General features: G+C 38.4%; 1 protein-coding gene across 1 annotated transcript in view; it reads left to right on the top strand.

Moving 5' to 3' along the window:
* Positions 1-8,151, top strand: part of NAPG (N-ethylmaleimide-sensitive factor attachment protein, gamma) — a 17,142-nt gene extending 8,991 nt beyond the window's left edge. The window contains exons 4-13 of the mRNA XM_009889092.1: positions 301-385; positions 991-1,008; positions 1,581-1,611; positions 2,081-2,190; positions 2,329-2,395; positions 3,117-3,187; positions 4,353-4,431; positions 5,029-5,108; positions 6,575-6,704; positions 7,758-8,151. Of these exons, the coding sequence (XP_009887394.1) occupies positions 301-385; positions 991-1,008; positions 1,581-1,611; positions 2,081-2,190; positions 2,329-2,395; positions 3,117-3,187; positions 4,353-4,431; positions 5,029-5,108; positions 6,575-6,704; positions 7,758-7,907 (821 nt within the window). The 3' untranslated portion in view covers positions 7,908-8,151. The remainder of the gene's footprint in view (positions 1-300; positions 386-990; positions 1,009-1,580; positions 1,612-2,080; positions 2,191-2,328; positions 2,396-3,116; positions 3,188-4,352; positions 4,432-5,028; positions 5,109-6,574; positions 6,705-7,757) is intronic.
* Positions 8,152-18,354: the final 10,203 nt, after the last annotated feature.

The raw sequence follows: 18,354 nt of genomic DNA, 5'->3' as shown, positions 1-18,354 counted from the left end.
TGATGAAAATACAGAATGAGTGAGTTCCAAAATCCAGCTAAACATATTATGTACAGTATGTGGTACAGTGATGGTATGGAAGCCTTGTTGACAATAAATGTTTTTAATGGTAACTAAGTGACTAAGGAAGCAAGGAGGACTGTCATGGGATATTTTTTTTTTTTTTTAAAGCTTGGTAAACTGTAACCATTAATTTTAAAAGTTTGTTTGCATGTTTAGGTGGCTAAAATCTTGAGCAGAAATGGTGAAAAAAAGGAAAGTGGCAAGCTGTAAATAAGAACTTTATTTGATTTCTTGCAGCTGTTGCTTTTAAGAATGCCAAGCAGTTTGACCAGGCAAGGGAAGCCTGTTTACGGGAAGCTGAGGCACATGAAAACAATAAAGCGTATCTTTTCATTGATTGTTACTCTTTCTTCCAAGCAGCTGACTAGTTGCTAGTTAGAATGGGGTAATGCGGATTGGTAGAAGATGTATTTGATGTATTTGTCAGTCTAAAAAAAAACGTCTTTTAAAAGACTATTTGTGTGTGCTCTGGGTGGGAAAACTAAAGCACTCTTTTGGTTAGAAAATCTGTGTTTTTCCAGTAACATCTGGAGTGATAAGATGTTGACCAGTGCCTGAGATGTCTAGGTACTTCTTCAGAAATTACTGTATTTGTTTTGTTAAATACCTACAAATGGATAGTATAAACTAAATGCAATTTTGACATTATTACAGTGCTTGTAGTAGTATTCAGTAACCTGGAACATATTTTAAATAGATGTGCTTTTGTATAACTTTACATGCAGTTATACTTTGGTATGTTGCATTTGTTCTGTCTTTAGAAGCATTTATTTTTGACACCTTAACTACAAATGTAGTAGGTTTGACTTGACTTTAGGGAATTTCTTGCTTTGAAAGTAGTACTTGTATAAGATTTTGCACACTAATAATTTTTCTGCATTATATTTTTGTGGCTTTTGTCCTTGACTTTGACAATGTTACTTCCAGTCTCTTCCATGCCGCCAAGTAAGTACAGAAGCACCGAGTAATCTTAACAATTTTTCTAACATATGCTACAAGCATGAACTATCACTTTGATCTCGCTGTAGTAAGTGGTATGGTTCAAGTGATTTAGCTATTTCAAAATCAGTGTAATGGTAGTGCGGGCTAGGACAGTCTGAAGACCTGCAATGGCCATCTGAAGAAATTATGATTTTGACATTCTTCAGCACCTTTTTGATAAAAAATATTTTTTTCTTAGATGAACTTTTTGTAACTTTGAAATTCTACGCATTCTTATAAAGAAATTTTTAATTAAAGAGTAATTCAAAGCAAGCGGATAATGACAAATAATCCAAGTATTGCCTGTGGGTCAGATCATGAGAATAGATTTTTAGTGGGGAGTGTGGTTGAAGCACTTCATTTGTGGAAGATGATGTTACACATGCACTGTCTCATTAAGTAAAACACTTGAAACCTCTTCAAAACATTAAATATTTAAAGTGAGGTGATAGCTGATTCATGCTAACTTTTGCTGCGTAACTACAGCTTGCTGAAGTCCACCATATCTAATTAAATTGTAAATTTTTTCTCTGCAGAGCTTATGAACAAGCTGGCATGATGCTAAAGGTATTTTCATTTACTAGTTTTTATAAACAGTTCTGTTTTATAGTGAAGAATATTGTGCATTGGACCATTTTACAAATATATGTAAGCAAAGTGCATATTAAACTGATATTTTTCTGTTGACTCATAGTCCCCACCAATTCCATCAGTAGATTAGGGAAGCAACATTGGTAATTAGGGGGAAAAAATGTAGTTTTCATTTTGTAGAAGGAAAGGTGAGGGCCTCATGTCAGAGGGTAACAGAAAAGTGGTGCTACTTCTGCTCTAAACTACCACAAATTCATGCCTTACGTGGAAGTTTGGTACTTACAAGGGAGTTTTAGGGAGTTGGTGGTCAACTTTCACTAGCTCTACAAGTTTGTAAATGAAAATTGGAATCTTAATAAATAAGGTATTACAGTTTGGTTCATTTGTTTCATTGTACATAAGCATAATTCCTGACAGCAACATCCCTCTGATTGTTGCTTTGCAGGAGATGCAGAGACTCCCCGAAGCAGTTCAGCTGATCGAGAAAGCCAGTATGATGTACCTGGAGAATGGGACCCCAGATACAGCAGCTATTGCACTGGAACGGGCTGGAAAGTAAGTCTGTTGTATTGGTGGCTAGAATGCATGCAGGGCATGGGTATGTCTTTGGTTTTCTTTCTTGTCTTTTTGATACTTTTAGGTTAAAAACTATTTTCATTTCATCTGAAGATAAATTATTTATGCTTATTGCAGGTTAATAGAAAACGTGAGCCCAGAGAAGGCTGTGCAGCTCTATCAGCAAGCAGCGTCAGTGTTTGAAGTAAGTGGGGTTTTTTTGGGTTGTTTCCTCCCCGGCCCTCACCAGCGAACTTTCCAGTCCCAGAAAGTGTATGAGGATGAGTGAATTGGTTGTTAGGGTCAATTACAAAATTAAGAAAAAGCCTGAGATTAGGCTCTAAATTATTCTTCCTTCCTTTCGCATCAGTGGCTGAGTAATGAAGCTGAAGGCTTCTTATGCTGTAGAGAAGGAGATTATAAAAGTTAGGAGTTAGTTTGCTTTGCCATTTTCTCAGTTTGGGACTTGACTGAATCTGAATTTTGTATGTTGTCAAGCTTTCTGCCTCTCGTTGGGCAGCCCGGAGGGTAGGGAACATATTGTTGTAGAGTCCTGGAGTCTAAAATAGTTTGAAATCCTTGAAGGTGCAGAAGAAAAGAGTATTCTTGATGCTCTACACATCCCATGGGCAGATGGTTTGCCTCTTTGCTACTGCCTTTGGCCTACTTCTCTATGGTCAGTTTTCACGTGTTTTCAGATTGGCAAGTTTGCATTAATGTTACTTTGCGGTGTAGATCCATACAGGAGCTGGCTGTTGGACTTGGGTGCACCAACACTCTTCATGTTTCCCTTGAGTGTGTGAACTGCTGATATAAAAATTAGCAGTTGTTCTGAGTTACAAATGACACACTTAATTTAAGGTCTAGTGGTCTTAATTCTATGCAAATGAAATATGAATTCATTAATTCGTTTTGTTCTTTTCTAGAATGAAGAACGCTTACGGCAAGCGTTGGAAATGCTAGGGAAGGCATCAAGACTTCTAGTCAGAGGACGCAGGTATAGCTTTATGCCTTTTTTTTTTTTTCCAAATGTAATTGAATCTTTACTAGTGATTTTCAATGGGTGTTTTTCTTGTTGTTGTTGGGTTATATACTGTTACTTAATTCTTCTGAGAGATGCACTTCAAACTAAAATTCAGTTTCTGTGGGATATACCATGTTCATCCAGGAACCACTTGTTTTGTGTTCTGGGATGGGAGAATTTGGGCTGTAAGGCTTTGCTTCCTTTGTGTTTGTTGAATAGCCAGAAAGCACGTACACCAGTTTTGATTATTTCTTAAACTACTTCAGGAACTTTTTTTTTTCCCCTACCAGCACTAATATGTAGAAAGTACTTGAAAGTCTTTTATAGCTGTGGAATATAAAGTAGGGGAATTGGGTGACTAACCTGAGGAAAGAAATCTGATTGCAGCTGTCTGATTCTGGACTTCTTAAAGAAGAGCGTATCTTGGAGCCTCAATGGGAATTTAATTTAATGGTTGATTGCTAGCACCAAGCTTGACCTGCAGTTCAGCTTAGACTTGTTTCACTGAAACATGTAGTTCCTCTAAGAAATTGTCTGGGTTTCTAACTCTACTTTTAAGATACTTTACTGCAGTGCAGAATTGTAGTCAGAAAATGAAATTTGCAAATTAACTTGAAAGTCTTTTTGTGAAAGCAAGTCAACGTAGCTTCGGAGCATCTGAAATACTTGGTTGCTGTGCTGCATTATAGCTTGCATGTTTTTGCTAATTTCTAGAAATTTAATATGATGATTAAAAGAGTATTCAAACTCAAAAGCAGTTACTATGACTTGATACTGATAGTCCGTGGATATCAGACTTGCTGATAGGTTATAGTACCCTCATGACATAAAGAAATCTGTTAGGGTACGTAACAAGGCATTCATCTTGTACAGTGTTATGAAAAATAAAGTTTCTCTGAATGAATACCAGAGAAGTTCTTAGCCTGCATGTATCTAAAAGGAATTGCTGACTATATATTTCTTTACCTCCTCTGTACATAAGATCTACTGCTGATTTTTAGTTGAGTTGCTTTTTATTCCAGTAGACTTGCTGATGTGTTAGTTAAATGCTTTGTAATTAGCCTCAGGCTCATTATGCTGTATTCCTGGCACTAATAGTCCTGGTTTTTTGGTTTGTTTTTTTTTTTTTTTTTTTTAGATTAGATGAAGCTGCATTGTCTCTTCAAAAGGAAAAAAGTATTTATAAGGAAATTGAAAATTACCCAACATGCTATAAGGTAAATTCTAAGAGGCAATTTCTGATAGTGCCTTTCAAGTTTTTCTCAGTAGCTAGTAACAGTTGATATCTGACTGACAATATGTGCCTCTTGATTCAGGGATACATTTCTTGCTAAATGATGAGAATTTGCAGTAGTGCGTGTTTCCACAACCTCTAACTGCTTTTTTCACTACTATAATGTTGAAGGTAAGATACCGTTATCTACAGGAGCTGTCAAAATCAACAAACACCAAAAATAAAGATGTTATCAAAAACAACAAACCACAAAAACTGTTACTTGGTCCAATAGTTCATTGCAGTGGTATAGGAGATAATCTGTTTCATGCCACCTGAGGATATGGTTTACTACTTTTTCACTATGAAGTTCTGACTCTCTTGTGATAGTATCTTAGAATCACTGCAGATCGTAGAAACACAGAATCTTCTAGGTTGGAAGGGACCTTTCAGATCACTGAGTCCAACCATCAACCTAACACGGCCAAGATTGTAATGACATTTTCACACTAAATATTAGCAGTCCGATATTTTTTTCATATTTTACTGTTAATTTTTAAAGAATCATCAGGTTGGTTTTTTTTGGTTTGTTTTTGTTTAGAAAACTATCGCTCAAGTCTTAGTTCATCTTCACAGAAATGATTATGTTGCTGCAGAGAGATGTGTGAGGGAAAGCTATAGGTAAGTCTACTTGATGTTCTATAATTTTCAACTGAATGTTTCATTAATATAGATCTATTCTTAAGAAAGAGTCTGGAAACACTGTCTGTCAAGAAGTTTTAAGCCTGTAGTTCTGTTGACTTACAATGCAATAATAGCATTCTCTGCTATATGGCTAACAGGAATTTTTTTCACTCTTAACAGACTTAGCTGTAATTACCACAGTGATTCTTCTTAATGAACCTAAAATAAAATTAGTTATAAAGAAGTAGTTACATGCAACAGGTGAAATAAGATGGAGATTAGAAGTTCTTCACATATTTTTTTCTTGTTAAAAGCTGAACAGAATCTGTTATGGCTGGGATTCTTGTCTTACTGTTATCCTTTGGGTTGTGTCTTTTTTTTCAAATGGAACAAAGATGGATTAACTATTGTAAACAAATGTTTAGGATTAAAAGTGTTTCTGGATGTTGCTAACTGATTTTAATTTTTTCAAAGGCCCTTAAAAAGTTGAAATTCTAACTTGTCATTACCATATTTTTTACACTTTGAGGATGGAAATATGGAATGCAGTCTCAAAATGTGCAATAGCAGCATCCTAGTATAACCAATTAAACTAACTAGTGTGGTGATTAGATTGAGGGAAAGATTAATCTAAATGTTTTTGTTAAAGAAACATTTGCAGCATGTCAATTACTCCCTCTCTGGTTATGTTGGTTTAGGAGATCTTGCCCTTGTCATACACTGGATGAAGAAAAGGCATATTTCTACATTTTGTGACTTTTTTTTTTAATAGTTGATTGACCGGAAAGATAATTTAGGAAGCAGAAAGTAGTTCAGTTGAATACATTGAAATCAAGAAGGCATTCTTTACACATCCAGGAGGAAATTCTGGTGTCAAAATCTGGATTAGTGTTTAACCCTGGTTCCGGAGGCTTTCCCAGCAACTCTGTTTCAGCATTCATTAGGACTTCAGTAACAAAATACTGAAACAACATAGTTTTACTTAGACTGCTTTTCTAGTGAAATGACTCGAACGTATGTGTAAGTTAAATTGTACTTTATTTTTAGAAAGAATCTTTCAGGATCAGTCTTTCAACATCTTGCTCATATTTTTCAAGTTTTCAATTTGTACTTATATGTAGAAACTCATGACAGAATTTTTTATGTATGTAAAGTGGAGGAAGAGTTTATTGACTAGTCAGGAAAAATTGAAAAATTCTAATACTGTCTTTTTGTCTTGGCTATGATTGTGGCCTTATTCTCAGCATGCAAACTAATGTTGCTGAAAGCTTAATTTTATAGATATGATCCATGTACCTGGAGAAATTGAAGTGGTTAATAGGCAGTTTTGTGGAATAAGCAGTCCATCAGATTCTTAAAAGGTGCTTGCTCTTCTGCTATTAGTGAGCAGCATTTAAAGATGAAAAAGCTGAGTGTTAAGTAGACTGCTGAAATGCTCTAAATGAACTCTTAATTTCCTTCAGTATACCAGGATTTAATGGAAGTGAAGACTGTGCAGCACTAGAGCAACTTTTAGAAGGGTATGACCAGCAAGATCAGGATCAAGTTTCTGAAGTCTGTAATTTGCCACTCTTCAAGTACATGGACAATGATGTAAGTAGGCAGTTCCTGTGGATTATTTTTTTTATAATACTTTTGCTTGTTCAGGTTGTGAGAGACTTTTTTTCTAGTAGAGGAAAATAAGAAGAGCAGGGTTCATGTATTTATTTTGACTTGCTCTGTCATCCTACCCTGTGCCTGTGAACTTTACGTATTCTTTTACTTTGCTGCCTGGCAATGTAAATTCCCACATTGTTCCTTTCAGAAGGTGGGAAGGCTTAGGTGAAAGAGCAGTTTGTTATGGATTTGCTGAGTTTGTTTGACGAGTTGACCAAATTTCAGTTCCCTTCTTCTTGGTTCCATAGGGGCCAGAACAGTTTGCTGCTTATGCTTTATCCCAGAAATACCATATATCTGATATGGGTGCATAAACATTACAGAATATGATGCCTACAGGATGGCATTGTTAAATGTTTTTTTTTCATCACTTATTCCTTACCAAGGTACTCATTAGTGGAAGATTTTTTTTAAATTTTATTTTAAGGTAGTAGTGTTCCCCCTTCCCCTTTTTTATTTTTAATTGTAATTTTAAATTGTAGGAAGTATAATTATAGGAAAGGTGTGAAGTGAAGGAGACATACATCCATGCCAAACTTTGTAACAGTATTGACTAATTTTACTTTGTTACTGTGTTGAATAGTAGAAATTAAGGTACTGGTCTTACTGAAAAACACTTCTAAGAATTTTTACATGAACTTTTACTAGATAATGTGTGCAGAGTTGCATACTGAAAAATTTTTTTTTTTTTACGTGAAGCTTGAACCACAGAAGCTGTAGGGTGTAGCCAAATTATTCTATAATAAGCAGTATCAATACAGATCTCGTATCCCATTCTCAAGAGTGTTTGAGATAGGGGAAAAAAAATGAACCAATGTTAGGCTTGTTCTAAGCTAGAAAAATATACTCTGAAAGCAGCATCAACCTGTTTTCTAGACTGAACGTTATCTGCTTGCTTGTTGTGAGCATCAGTCAATTCCATGCAGTGTAATTCAACAAGACTTCACTTCTGTGGTAGTACAGAAATTAAACTCGCCTTGTTGTTGTCAGTATGCCAAGCTTGGTCTTACCTTGGTGGTCCCAGGAGGTGGAATCAAGAAGAAATCACCAAACGCTGCACAAGATAAAGCAAGAGGACCAGCCACAGTGGGCTCTCATGCTGAAGAGGAAGAGGATGAATATTCTGGTGGACTATGCTAGCTACAGACATAGGTTATCTTAAATATCTGACTTACTTGTGATGTTGAGCATATCCAAAGGTACCAGATTTACCAGAGCTTCATTGCAATTGTGATACGGGAATGCTAATATTAACTTGGCAGCTTCTGGGTACAATACAGGAGAAAAAGCATAATTGTACCTATCATCTTGAAACATTTTTGGACTTCATTTCTCACCTGGTAGGAGCTTCCTCAGGGCCCTGCCTTCAGTTGACGGGGAAAAAAAATGAGAGAAATTTTTACTAAAAGCACAGTTTAAAAGAAACCAAAACCCCAGAAGCACTGGAGTTGGGAGAGTGGTAAAAAATTTCAAGTGCTGGATTTCAACAGCTGACACTTTTTGGTCACAATAATGTGTTTGTGATTGTTTTCTGAGTTAAATATATGATCATTCATCTCCTATTTCTCTCCTGTTTAACGCCATTTAAGTCAGACCGTGCTTGCCAGCCAAGATTTTTCACTAGTATAAGCACTAGGGGGAGCATTCAGTTTATTTTCAACGTGTTTTTACTCCACTTCAGAATATTATTTTAATACCTTATTCTTTGCAAGCAGTATCCATCTGGGTGTGGAAAATACTAAGTCAACTACTTTGAAGCTATGTTGCAAGCTTAAAAGTACACACGCATCTTTCATCTTGAGAACTTTGTTGACCTGAAGTCTTTGGAAAGAAATGTTTTCATAGTGTTTGTAATGTGCACCTTGGGAATGGAAGGAGTGGACGACCTTTCTTAGCAGTGTTTCTGAAGCATGCCATAACTGAAAAAGAAACTGAAGGTAGCAGATAATGTGCGTTGAATATAAAGCTCTGAAGACAACGTTTAACAAAAATGTAGGTGCAACGTTTCAATTACATGTTTGAGTTCGTGAGTGTTCTAGGTGTTTATTTACTAATCATTACACTAGTCTATGAAGACACTTCATTCTTTTATATTTTCAAAGCATAGAACAGCTGTCTTACTGAGCTAGTTTGAAAAATGCCGTTAGTATCCAAAGTAACCAAATTTTAATGCATCTTCTCTATTTTTATTTGGTTTCAAGTTGTCGTGTGTTTTGCAAACTTCTGTAGTGTTTTAAATGTGTCTGACCATTTTATGCTTAAAAGTTTCTTCAGAAGAACCTAATCAAGATCTGCACTAGGGTGAGATCACTTGGAATCCAGCAGGGGTTTGTGTGTGATACATGATGCCCAAAGTTCAATAAGCAATAGACCAAAAAGCACAGTGCGAAGCGTTGATACAGTTTCTGCCATGTTAAGGAATTGGTTGTCTTAAAAAATATCGAGCATATGTCTGACATACATGTGATGTCTGACATCAGTATGTCAGACATAATTGTGATGAAGGCAAACTTTTAGAGGGTTATAAGTCACTTTCCTTGGGGTGACAAGTACTCAATAGTGATGGGTGCACAAACTACAGCATGAGTTGCAGGCAGGGCTGCTGTAAAAGTCACCTTATTCAATTTAATGGGTGTTGGAAAAGCGGTTTTGTCTCTGTATTATGTAATAATCAGCTTGGATTTTAAAGCTATTTGAGACTACACCCGTAGTTCTGTACTGTCTGACAGGTAATTTCCCTTTGTTATTAATTATGTATATAGATTTTTTTTGCTTTTCTATAAAATAGTCTAAATGAAATTTGGGGAGTTAAAATGCTTTTCTCTGATTACAAGTGAACATGAAAGATGGTTTTGAAGACTTTCCTGTAACTCTTCTTTATTTACCATTGGAGCAACTCACTCCAGTTCACTCAAGTTCTGCCTTCCAGATTTGTTCATGAAGGTGACTCTGCACTTTTTACGGGGAGTCTTTGTCACAAGTAGGAAAAAACCCACGCATATGGAGGAGCGCTGGGAACACTAAGTAATTTTCTTCAAGTTTTTCCTGCTGCTTCCAATTCTGAAATCAGTTTTGTTGAATGTTCCCAAGGAGTCTACTTTTTTTGTGTGTGTGAATAGTTGTATATATCTGAGAAGATGACGTGCATAGGAGGAAAAATAGGGAGCCTTGTGTGCTTCTGGGACAGAACTTGCAGACTTTATTTAAACTGTGCTTGTAACGCTAACAGGCCCTTAAAAGAAAAATTAAAATTTATTAATTAGATTCTTAAAGCATACTTTTCATATTGCCAAAGAAATAAAATAGATGTGCAAGACTGTCTTCCTACCCCCTCAGCTTTTCTCTCTTTTCCCTGTGCCAAGTGTGGAAAATCTGGGATGAAAGTAACTTGTACTAAACATGCTAAGTTGCCATTAAATTGAAAGGGGCTTCTCTGAATCTTAGGAGTAGAATCTTAATCTTTGATTGCAATGTTGCTGCAAAGACCAAATCTGCAGAAATGGAAGTGTCTGAAAATAAGATGGTCTATTTTATATAACTTATTCTCCTATTTTAGGCAGTGAACGTGTGATAGGAATGTTAACTGCCTTTTAGTAAATGTTTAACTATAGAAGAAGCTGTCTGTATATTATGTGTTAGTGTATGTTTCTATCTTTCAAAGCAATTTGCACACTTATGTAAATACCATTTTAGTGATTTAAAGTGAGAAAAAATACCATTTACAGAAACAAAGTTTGCAAAACCAGTGTTGACTGTAAGAAAAATAAAATAAAATTGTGCATGAAGGCTGTGTGATGGCCAATGCCATATATGTATAAAATCAGAAGATTTCTAAATTGTCTGTAACTTAAGACTCAGTATGGCCAAGTGCAGTGTGAAACCTGTGCTTTATTTGTTCTTTTTCCAAATCTGTCGTGTATTAGGGTACAAAATGTGTTTGTAACAGCTCTACAGATACTGCTTCTTCAAAAGAGGCTATGTGTTTCACCAACATGAAAAATAAAACTTGAAATGAATGCACTTGTGTTAGCTTTCCCTCGTCTTCATTAGGTCCTGTTGAGTACCACCATTTGAAAATGATTTTTTTTTTTTTTTTTTTTCATCAGGCAGATTTTGTGTGTGACCGTTTGTCTGCAAATCTTGCCACCAAGTGTTGCTGGTATATTATGCGATCAAGGACTAAGTCTTGGGAACTTACTGGCTCAGGTTCAAGTGTTGAAAGTCAGTGGTGTCCAATCTTTGTGGCTTATTCACTAGACGTTTGCTTCCAGCCCATTTTGTTTATCCTATGATTTTTGTTTTTCTGATTGACCTTTTCCTACCTATCTTCTGGCTTTCATTATTTGTCCTGGTGACACATCTTAGGCAATTCTGTCCACTCAGAATAAAAGGTATGTATGTGTGTTGCCTCTTTGATTGTAACATCTTGGTGGTTCACTCTTAACACTCCACTTCCCAAAGGCTTGTATTCAGAAAACAAAATTGTTATATTGAGTGATAGTCAGACCTGAATTTTTTGTCTTTAGCAACACAAAATGGAGAGAAAGAATTGATTTTTTCCAGTCCCTGGTCTTCCTTAATCTTGGCTAATTATGCAAGGCATAGTTATGATTTAAAAAAAGAGTCTAATGAGGAGGGTGGAGATACAAATTCTTAGATTTGCCATGCAGCACTTGTTTCCACAGTTGGGCTGGTTAAGCGTGTAGCAAACTCTTGAAGTCTTCTGGAAGAGTACACAAATATGCTCTAAGATTTACCTGAATATGCTGAAATCCAGAAAGGAGTGAGAACATTAAATGGGAGCAGCAGAGGCGTGAGAAAGGTTGCACCACACTGTGCCTTGAGTATCAGTACTGACTGACAGGTGCATCGTGTGCGCCTTTGGGCTCTGCTGGAGGCTGAAAGAGGTGCCCACACGAAAATGACTGAGGGTCAGTTGAACGTGGAGGATGCCCTAGCCATAGGAACTTCAACGTTCATTTCCAGCAAGGATAATTTTAGAAATGGTGATTGCTGTTCAGCAAGAACATGTAAAAGTGACTTAATAGCTATTTAGGTCCTAGGTTTTTGCTGGGTTTTTTTTTTGGGGGGTGGTGGTGGTGGTTGTTTTTTTGCCAAGACTTAAGGGCTGGGTGAAGAGAAAGGTTAGTCTGGGTTTGGATTGATTCATTCTTTACCTATGTCATTTCACTTACATGCTAAAGTGTCACTGATGTATGTTTGAGCAGCTCTGTAGATTAACATAGGGGTTTCTTCTCCTCAGGTTTAATTTGTAATTCTATTACAGATTTTGGGGGGTGAGGATTTTCTTTTAAAGTGGGGCCGTTATTTGTATTTGAATGAAAACTGATTCAGTTTAAAAGTACAAAAACCAAGTAGGCTTCTGTATGTGCTGAATTCGTACAGAAATAGTGAAGAGGGTGGGGGCATTTGAAGTATAAATGTGAATTTCAAGACTGTTGTGTTCGTTAGAGGTAATTAATCATATTTATTGCTTGGGTCAGATTTTCAAATCTGTTTTCATCCATGAGAATGCAGGCTTGTCATTATTCAGTTGGATCTAATGGGAGTTTGAAAAAACAGCTAGATTTTGACATTTCAAAAGCCGTAGGTCTTTACACAATTTACAGATGTGAACTCTGTAATTCTTTGGAGACTTCATTATTGTGGAAAAATAATTTTCTATTATTTTAAAGTCAAACTTGCTGGAATACTTGAAGGCTGAAGAAAACAGCACTGAAGTTCTTCAGCATGATAGGAATCATCCCTCAGGTGCTGTGGATAAGCAGCTGTAAAAATGATAAGAACTAAGCTGCTCTTGGAAGAAACAAATTTTTTTTCTTATCATTGAGGTTTATAATAAATAGTGAACTTTTTTGGATGTAGGTAATAGGAAAAAGAAGCTCCCCACAACCGCAACAACTAGTAGTGGTTATAAAATTGGAGCAAGTAGCTGTAACTTCCCAGAGCATGAGGGAAGCACGTGGGATTTGCGGCTGTTGGAGCACAGGCAGGGGATATTAATCTCTAAGCTAATGGTCTGTAGAGGATCCCCAGGAGCTGGGCTTGTCTATTCCTATACCTTAGTACCTTTTGGGAGATGATGTGTATGAATGCTGTATCCAACCGCCTTCCAAAAGGCTGCCGGGTCTTTGTTTCAGGGTTGTTGCCCTTCAGCCGTGATTTCCTGTGCATACATGGTGCAGCAGTGTAGCCTCCAGCCTGGAGTGGGAGTGCGTGGCAGCTGCAAGGCTGCACGTACGTTTTAAGAACATATAGCTGTTGTTGGCTCATCTGCTGAGTCTCCTGGGAATAGCGGTAACGAGCGTGGCCGCGCTCCGAGGTGCACAGTGCTAACTGGTGTGCAACCAGTTTAGATCGCTTGGCAGAAACATTTTGATACTGGAGTGACAGAAGTAGGACCCATCATGTGTAAAGGGAAAATGGGTTATCATAAGTTGCCTTGCATGTTTTGGATATGTATTTACGTGCCCGTTTTTTTGCTTTATTCTAAACTCGGCGTAACCCGGAGTGGGTTTGTTTTCCCAATAGCGTTGTTACTTTGTTAGCGCTAGGTGGTGCCGCAGAGCAAGCAAAGGGTTTTCCTCCACTGGTGGGAAGCGTCTGCTCCGCGCTCTAGGACAGCTTTTACTTTTAAGTATGTTCAGCTGGAGTTACTGATTTGGTTCAGAACGTTCGCATGGGGACCTGCTCTCACTGCTGCTTTTCATGACTTGAAACACCCGCTTGAAGTCGGCAAAGAGCGCAGCACTGCAGGGCCGACCCATCACCATCCACTCCAGTGCTGGCTGGTGCCGCACGCTCGCACCGTATGTCCTCCACCATAGTATGGCTGCCCCGCAAGGTGGCTGTGCCCGCTGCTGGGGTCAGCGCTGCCTACAGCCATCCTCCAGCATTACTTGCTCTTTTGGTTTGCCTCATGGTTGAGCTTTCCGGCCCGACGGCTGCTGTGAGTCACGCAGGCTGGCTGGAGAGCTTCTCCGAGCAGGGCTGGTGGCCTGCCAGAGCTGGCTGCTGGTTAATGCTCCCGCTCCCTGCCTTGTTGGACAGTTGGTGGCAAGGGGCTGCCTTGGCTGCCAGCTGTTGGCTGTGCTCCGCCAGCTGATGGAGACTCGGGCAGTCCGTCATGCTGCGAGCAGTAGGCAAGGGGGCTGCTCTGCAAAAGCGTGGCTCTGGTTGTAAGGAAGAAGACTTTACCTGTGCTATGTTTTTCAGGATGCTTGAGAATAAATAGAGGTCAAATCCTCCCTCCCCTTGTGCTGGTACCCACCTCCTTCTCACCTACCCCCCCAAACTTAGACAAATGCATTAATTTTTTGCTGAAGCGTTTAAGCACATGACAAATGGGTCCTTCAAGAGGTTCGGATCACAGCTGTGATGGGTATGACAAATTTGCCTTTCTCTCCTCTGAATGTGGACCTGGGAAATCAGGTGGTTAAGAGCCAGGTTACAGAGGGTGGGTGGGTGAAGAGTACATAAAACAGTAGCCAATGTGCCGTATAACTTGTTAATAGAGATTTTCAGCTCTAGGGCTGGCTGATTCTGTTAGAGTTGCAACTCTCCTTGCAGCCACAAAATTTTATGAAATGCCTCATGGACAAAATGCGGCGTTAAGGACAGAAATCAGCACATTGGTTGGGGGGGGGAGGTAGCTGGAAATGGAAGGAGCGAGGAAGTCAGTCATCATGCAATGGTATGTTGGCTGATAGAAGAGAAGGCTCCTGCTGGAATTTGCCGAAAGGACTATGCTTCAAAAAAATGCCACTTTTTGATTCATCTGCAAAGGCGGGGAGGGAGACACATTCTGGGATTTGCATCCTCTGCCTGTTACTAACTGAAGGCAATTCAGGAATTAAAGGTAAAAACCTTGTAGCAGCAGACAGGCACTGCGTGTGTGTGCAGCTGACAACTTTCTATCCAATGCTTTCTCTGCTGCACTGCTCAACAACTGTCCCAGAGTAATTGTGTTAGTAATAATATAGCAGAGAATTCATGAAGTGTAAAGACCTATGGTACCCCACGTGTCTTATTGGTGCCAAGTGTTTTATTTAACTGACCACCATCCAGTAATTTTCTGGCTCCCGTCTTGTGTAAATGTATGATTTTTCCAAGCTGAATAGCTGGAGAAAGAATGAGGATCCTCTCAGCTGCACCAGAGCCCGGAGCACAGGCTGGTGTGTAAGGAGTGAGCGGTTAAAGCTGGGTAGACCCAGGTAAGGCAGCTGTGCAGCAACACTGAGCAAAATATTTTAAACCTTTGGTAACAGAGATGCAGAAACACTGGTATATTTAAAACTCCTCCTTTAAGTAGGATATTGTTCTGGTACTTCAGTGGTCTTAATGATTATCCTCCCAAACTTACCAGATACTGCATCTCGTGGGAATTCCTGAGAACTATTTTTCTTTGAAACACCAGCTGACAGTTATTTCTTCCCCCTTTCAAATACTTCAGACTATTCCTGGTGCAAGACATGAGTTTGATGACCAGCCCTGCTGCTGAGGAACATTGGAAAGAAAGCACCCTTGCCTTCCCTTGATTCAGACAGAGGGAGATGCATGTAGAAAGCTTATGTGATTCCCCCCCCTTAGATCTTAATATTCTCTAATATAAGGATTAGGGTTTTTTTTTCCTTTGTTGTTCATGCGTGTTAGTGTGTGATCTGAAATCCAGATATCTGTTTTTCTGTATGTGTCATTCTGTAGCCATTAGGGAGCAAAAAATTTCTTGTTGTTGAGATGGAGGCAGGAGGGAAATCAAGAGAGAAAGCACACACGTGCGTGCCTGCACACGCAAGTCACTTGTTCCTCTTTGGGAGTGTTAACACGGAACTACTTGTGATCTCTTGACGGATGGGCTGTCAAATGGCTTCATGTATATACGCTTTTGCTATGTTTTTTTGCCTGGAGATGCTACAATGATGTTGGAACAAGTGTGAATGCCTCATGGTTGGTTTAGTGCAGCCAAACAAAATCTGATATTAATGACATGCAGCCAAGGTAGTAAATGCAAGCAGCAGCCTGAATGCATACACATGCTATATACTTATCTCCATTTGCATTTACAACATTATAATTTTTGTTTTAGAAGGTCATGGATATCTAAAACAGGAAACATACTTCAGAAGTAGTGTTTCTTCACAAGACTGAAGTGTGGTAATGGGATAACTTGAAATTTACGGTAATTTGGGGTACGTATTAATTGCTTCAACACTTTCAAAGAGATTTCTCTTTCAAGGACAAATTCTCTGTATCCATTTTGCATGAGATAGATACAGAGAAACACTCCACGTTTGTGATTGCTCCACTGGACTTTGAAATAATATGTTAAAAATGTAGGGGGGAAATTCAGAGTAATTTTTTTTCAGGGTATTTCAGGAATAGTAAAAAAAAAAAAAAGTAAAAAAAAAGCCTATGCCTGTTGAGTGTTCCTTATAGCACATTGCATAGTGAATAATTCTGCTGACTACTGTATGTAGTCTTGTATTACTATAACAAAAAATATTGGCCGCTCTTAAATATAGATATTGCAGTTACTAAGACTCTCATCTTTATGGACCAGAAGATGGGAAATGTTAATTCATAGATTCAATATGTCTGAAGCATAGAAAAAGACAAGGAGGCAGTGTATGATGTGGAAAGGATTGGACTTAGAGAGCAGAAACCAAGGAGGGTTCCAGCCCAGTGCTGAACGCTTGTGCACTCTTATGATTTCCTGACCATAACCATGAAGAACCGTGAAGGAACAACTGGACATGGAATGTGCTGTTTGACAAATAACAGAGAACCATAACGTGAATCACACATCTGATGTAAATCACACAAGTTGCCTTTTTTTTTTTTTGTCAGAGATTTAAAGGCGTTCTCAGCATCATTGACAATTCTGCTGCAATGCAGTAGGGGGAAGCACTTTTTTATGGTGTCCCTTCAGTTAATGTCAGATCTATACTGCTCTGATCTAATACGTTTCTTCAGTGGAATTTCCAGGTGTACAGCAAATGAATAGAGAGTGTAATAAAGGGGATCCTCTTGGCTGTCTGCTGCATTGTTTCCTTTCTCCTTTCTTTAGGTGTGTGTACTTTGTCTTTGCTACAGCAAGGGGTATATATATATTTTTTTTTTTTTCATTTACCATGAAGGGAAATCAAACCTATGCTCTGGTGGGATATTCCAGTAAGTCTTCACCCTTTTGGCCATTTTTTGCTTGATTCTCAGCATCTAATTAAGATCATTGCTTTTTAATTGACAGACTGCCGAACTTGGTTTGTGCTCATTGGAGAGAAACAAATAATAAAATCAATGTACTATAATGCGGCTGGAGCTGATGGAAAGCTCCCAGTCTCTGTCAGCAATACAGGGTGTGCTGTGTTCTGGTGGCAGAAAGGCTGGCATTTTGTCCCTGGTTTGTTTTTTTATCTTTGACCAAATACAAATAATGGATGAATGTGACACATAATCAGCAGATTTAGGCCATGTCCACATTCGGAGTTGTGGTAGTTTAAATGAAAGCTTGAATTTAAAACATACAAACTATTCTGCAGTAACTCTCCACTCTGAAGCAGACTTTTAAGGGCTGTCATACATCACCAAACTTTTTTTCTTTGAGTGAGGAACTCACACTCCTTTGAGTTAATTGGGGCGTGGCTCACTAATATAGCACATGCCACATGATACAGAAGTATATAGCATTTTGAGAGAGCTGGGTTAAATGCGAGTTAATTGCTTAAAATATGAGTGCTATGTTTCTTGTCAGTCTTCTAAGTTATTTCAGTGTAGTTATTTGTGTCTTTGGCTCTCTTCCCAATTTTCCTAAACATCATCTCTGAGTAGTGTTTAAAGATGTTGATATTTCTGATGTCTAAATGAATGGCTGAAAATCTCTGGCAGTGATTTACTCTTCAGACGAAGATTTAAGTTACTCCTAGACAGCTGTGGTATATTTTTGTTCACCCCATCAATCTCTAAATTACGTTTGCCCCTATGGTTCATTTTGTTAAAGGGGATGCCACATTACATATCAACTGTGTGAGCCAGACTGTGATACTCCATGGTTTTCAAAGTGTTCCAGGCTTTTTTGGATGAATGACTGGCAGCCTGTGGACCTCTGGCAGCCTCTTACAGCAAGGCTGTGATCAAGTTGTTTGGAGCAGAAGTCTAGGACAATTCTTGATTATAATCTTGTTTCTGCTGCTTAAGCTCCTTCATATAAAGGTCTGGATGGCAGGAAGGAGAAGCTGCATGAAGAGCCTGAGAGCTGAACATCCCAACTGCACTGAATTTAAAAGAATCAAAGGGTGAAACTTCTGTAACCGGCAGGAGAGGATGAAACACTGCAGTAGTCTCTGCACAGATCTGTCCACACCAGTGAGTGCGCATACCTTAAAAAAATATCACTTTCAGGAAAGGACATTTTTTTTTAATTATTATTTCTTCAGTGATGCATTTATGTGTTTTTTTTTTTTAATTTTGTAATTATGGATGTGTTTGTAGCCAAATCAATGTGATCACAGAGCTGGGAGCAAATCCTGAAATCTGGTTCCAGATCTGGGTCAGCAATTGAACGTCCCTG

The sequence above is a fragment of the Charadrius vociferus genome, unplaced genomic scaffold, assembly GCF_000708025.1.
Source record: "Charadrius vociferus isolate BGI_N301 unplaced genomic scaffold, ASM70802v2 scaffold65, whole genome shotgun sequence".
NCBI lineage: Eukaryota > Metazoa > Chordata > Aves > Charadriiformes > Charadriidae > Charadrius > Charadrius vociferus.
The sequence above is the reverse complement of the archived record's forward strand: the minus strand, read 5'-3'. Positions and strand labels throughout refer to the sequence as shown.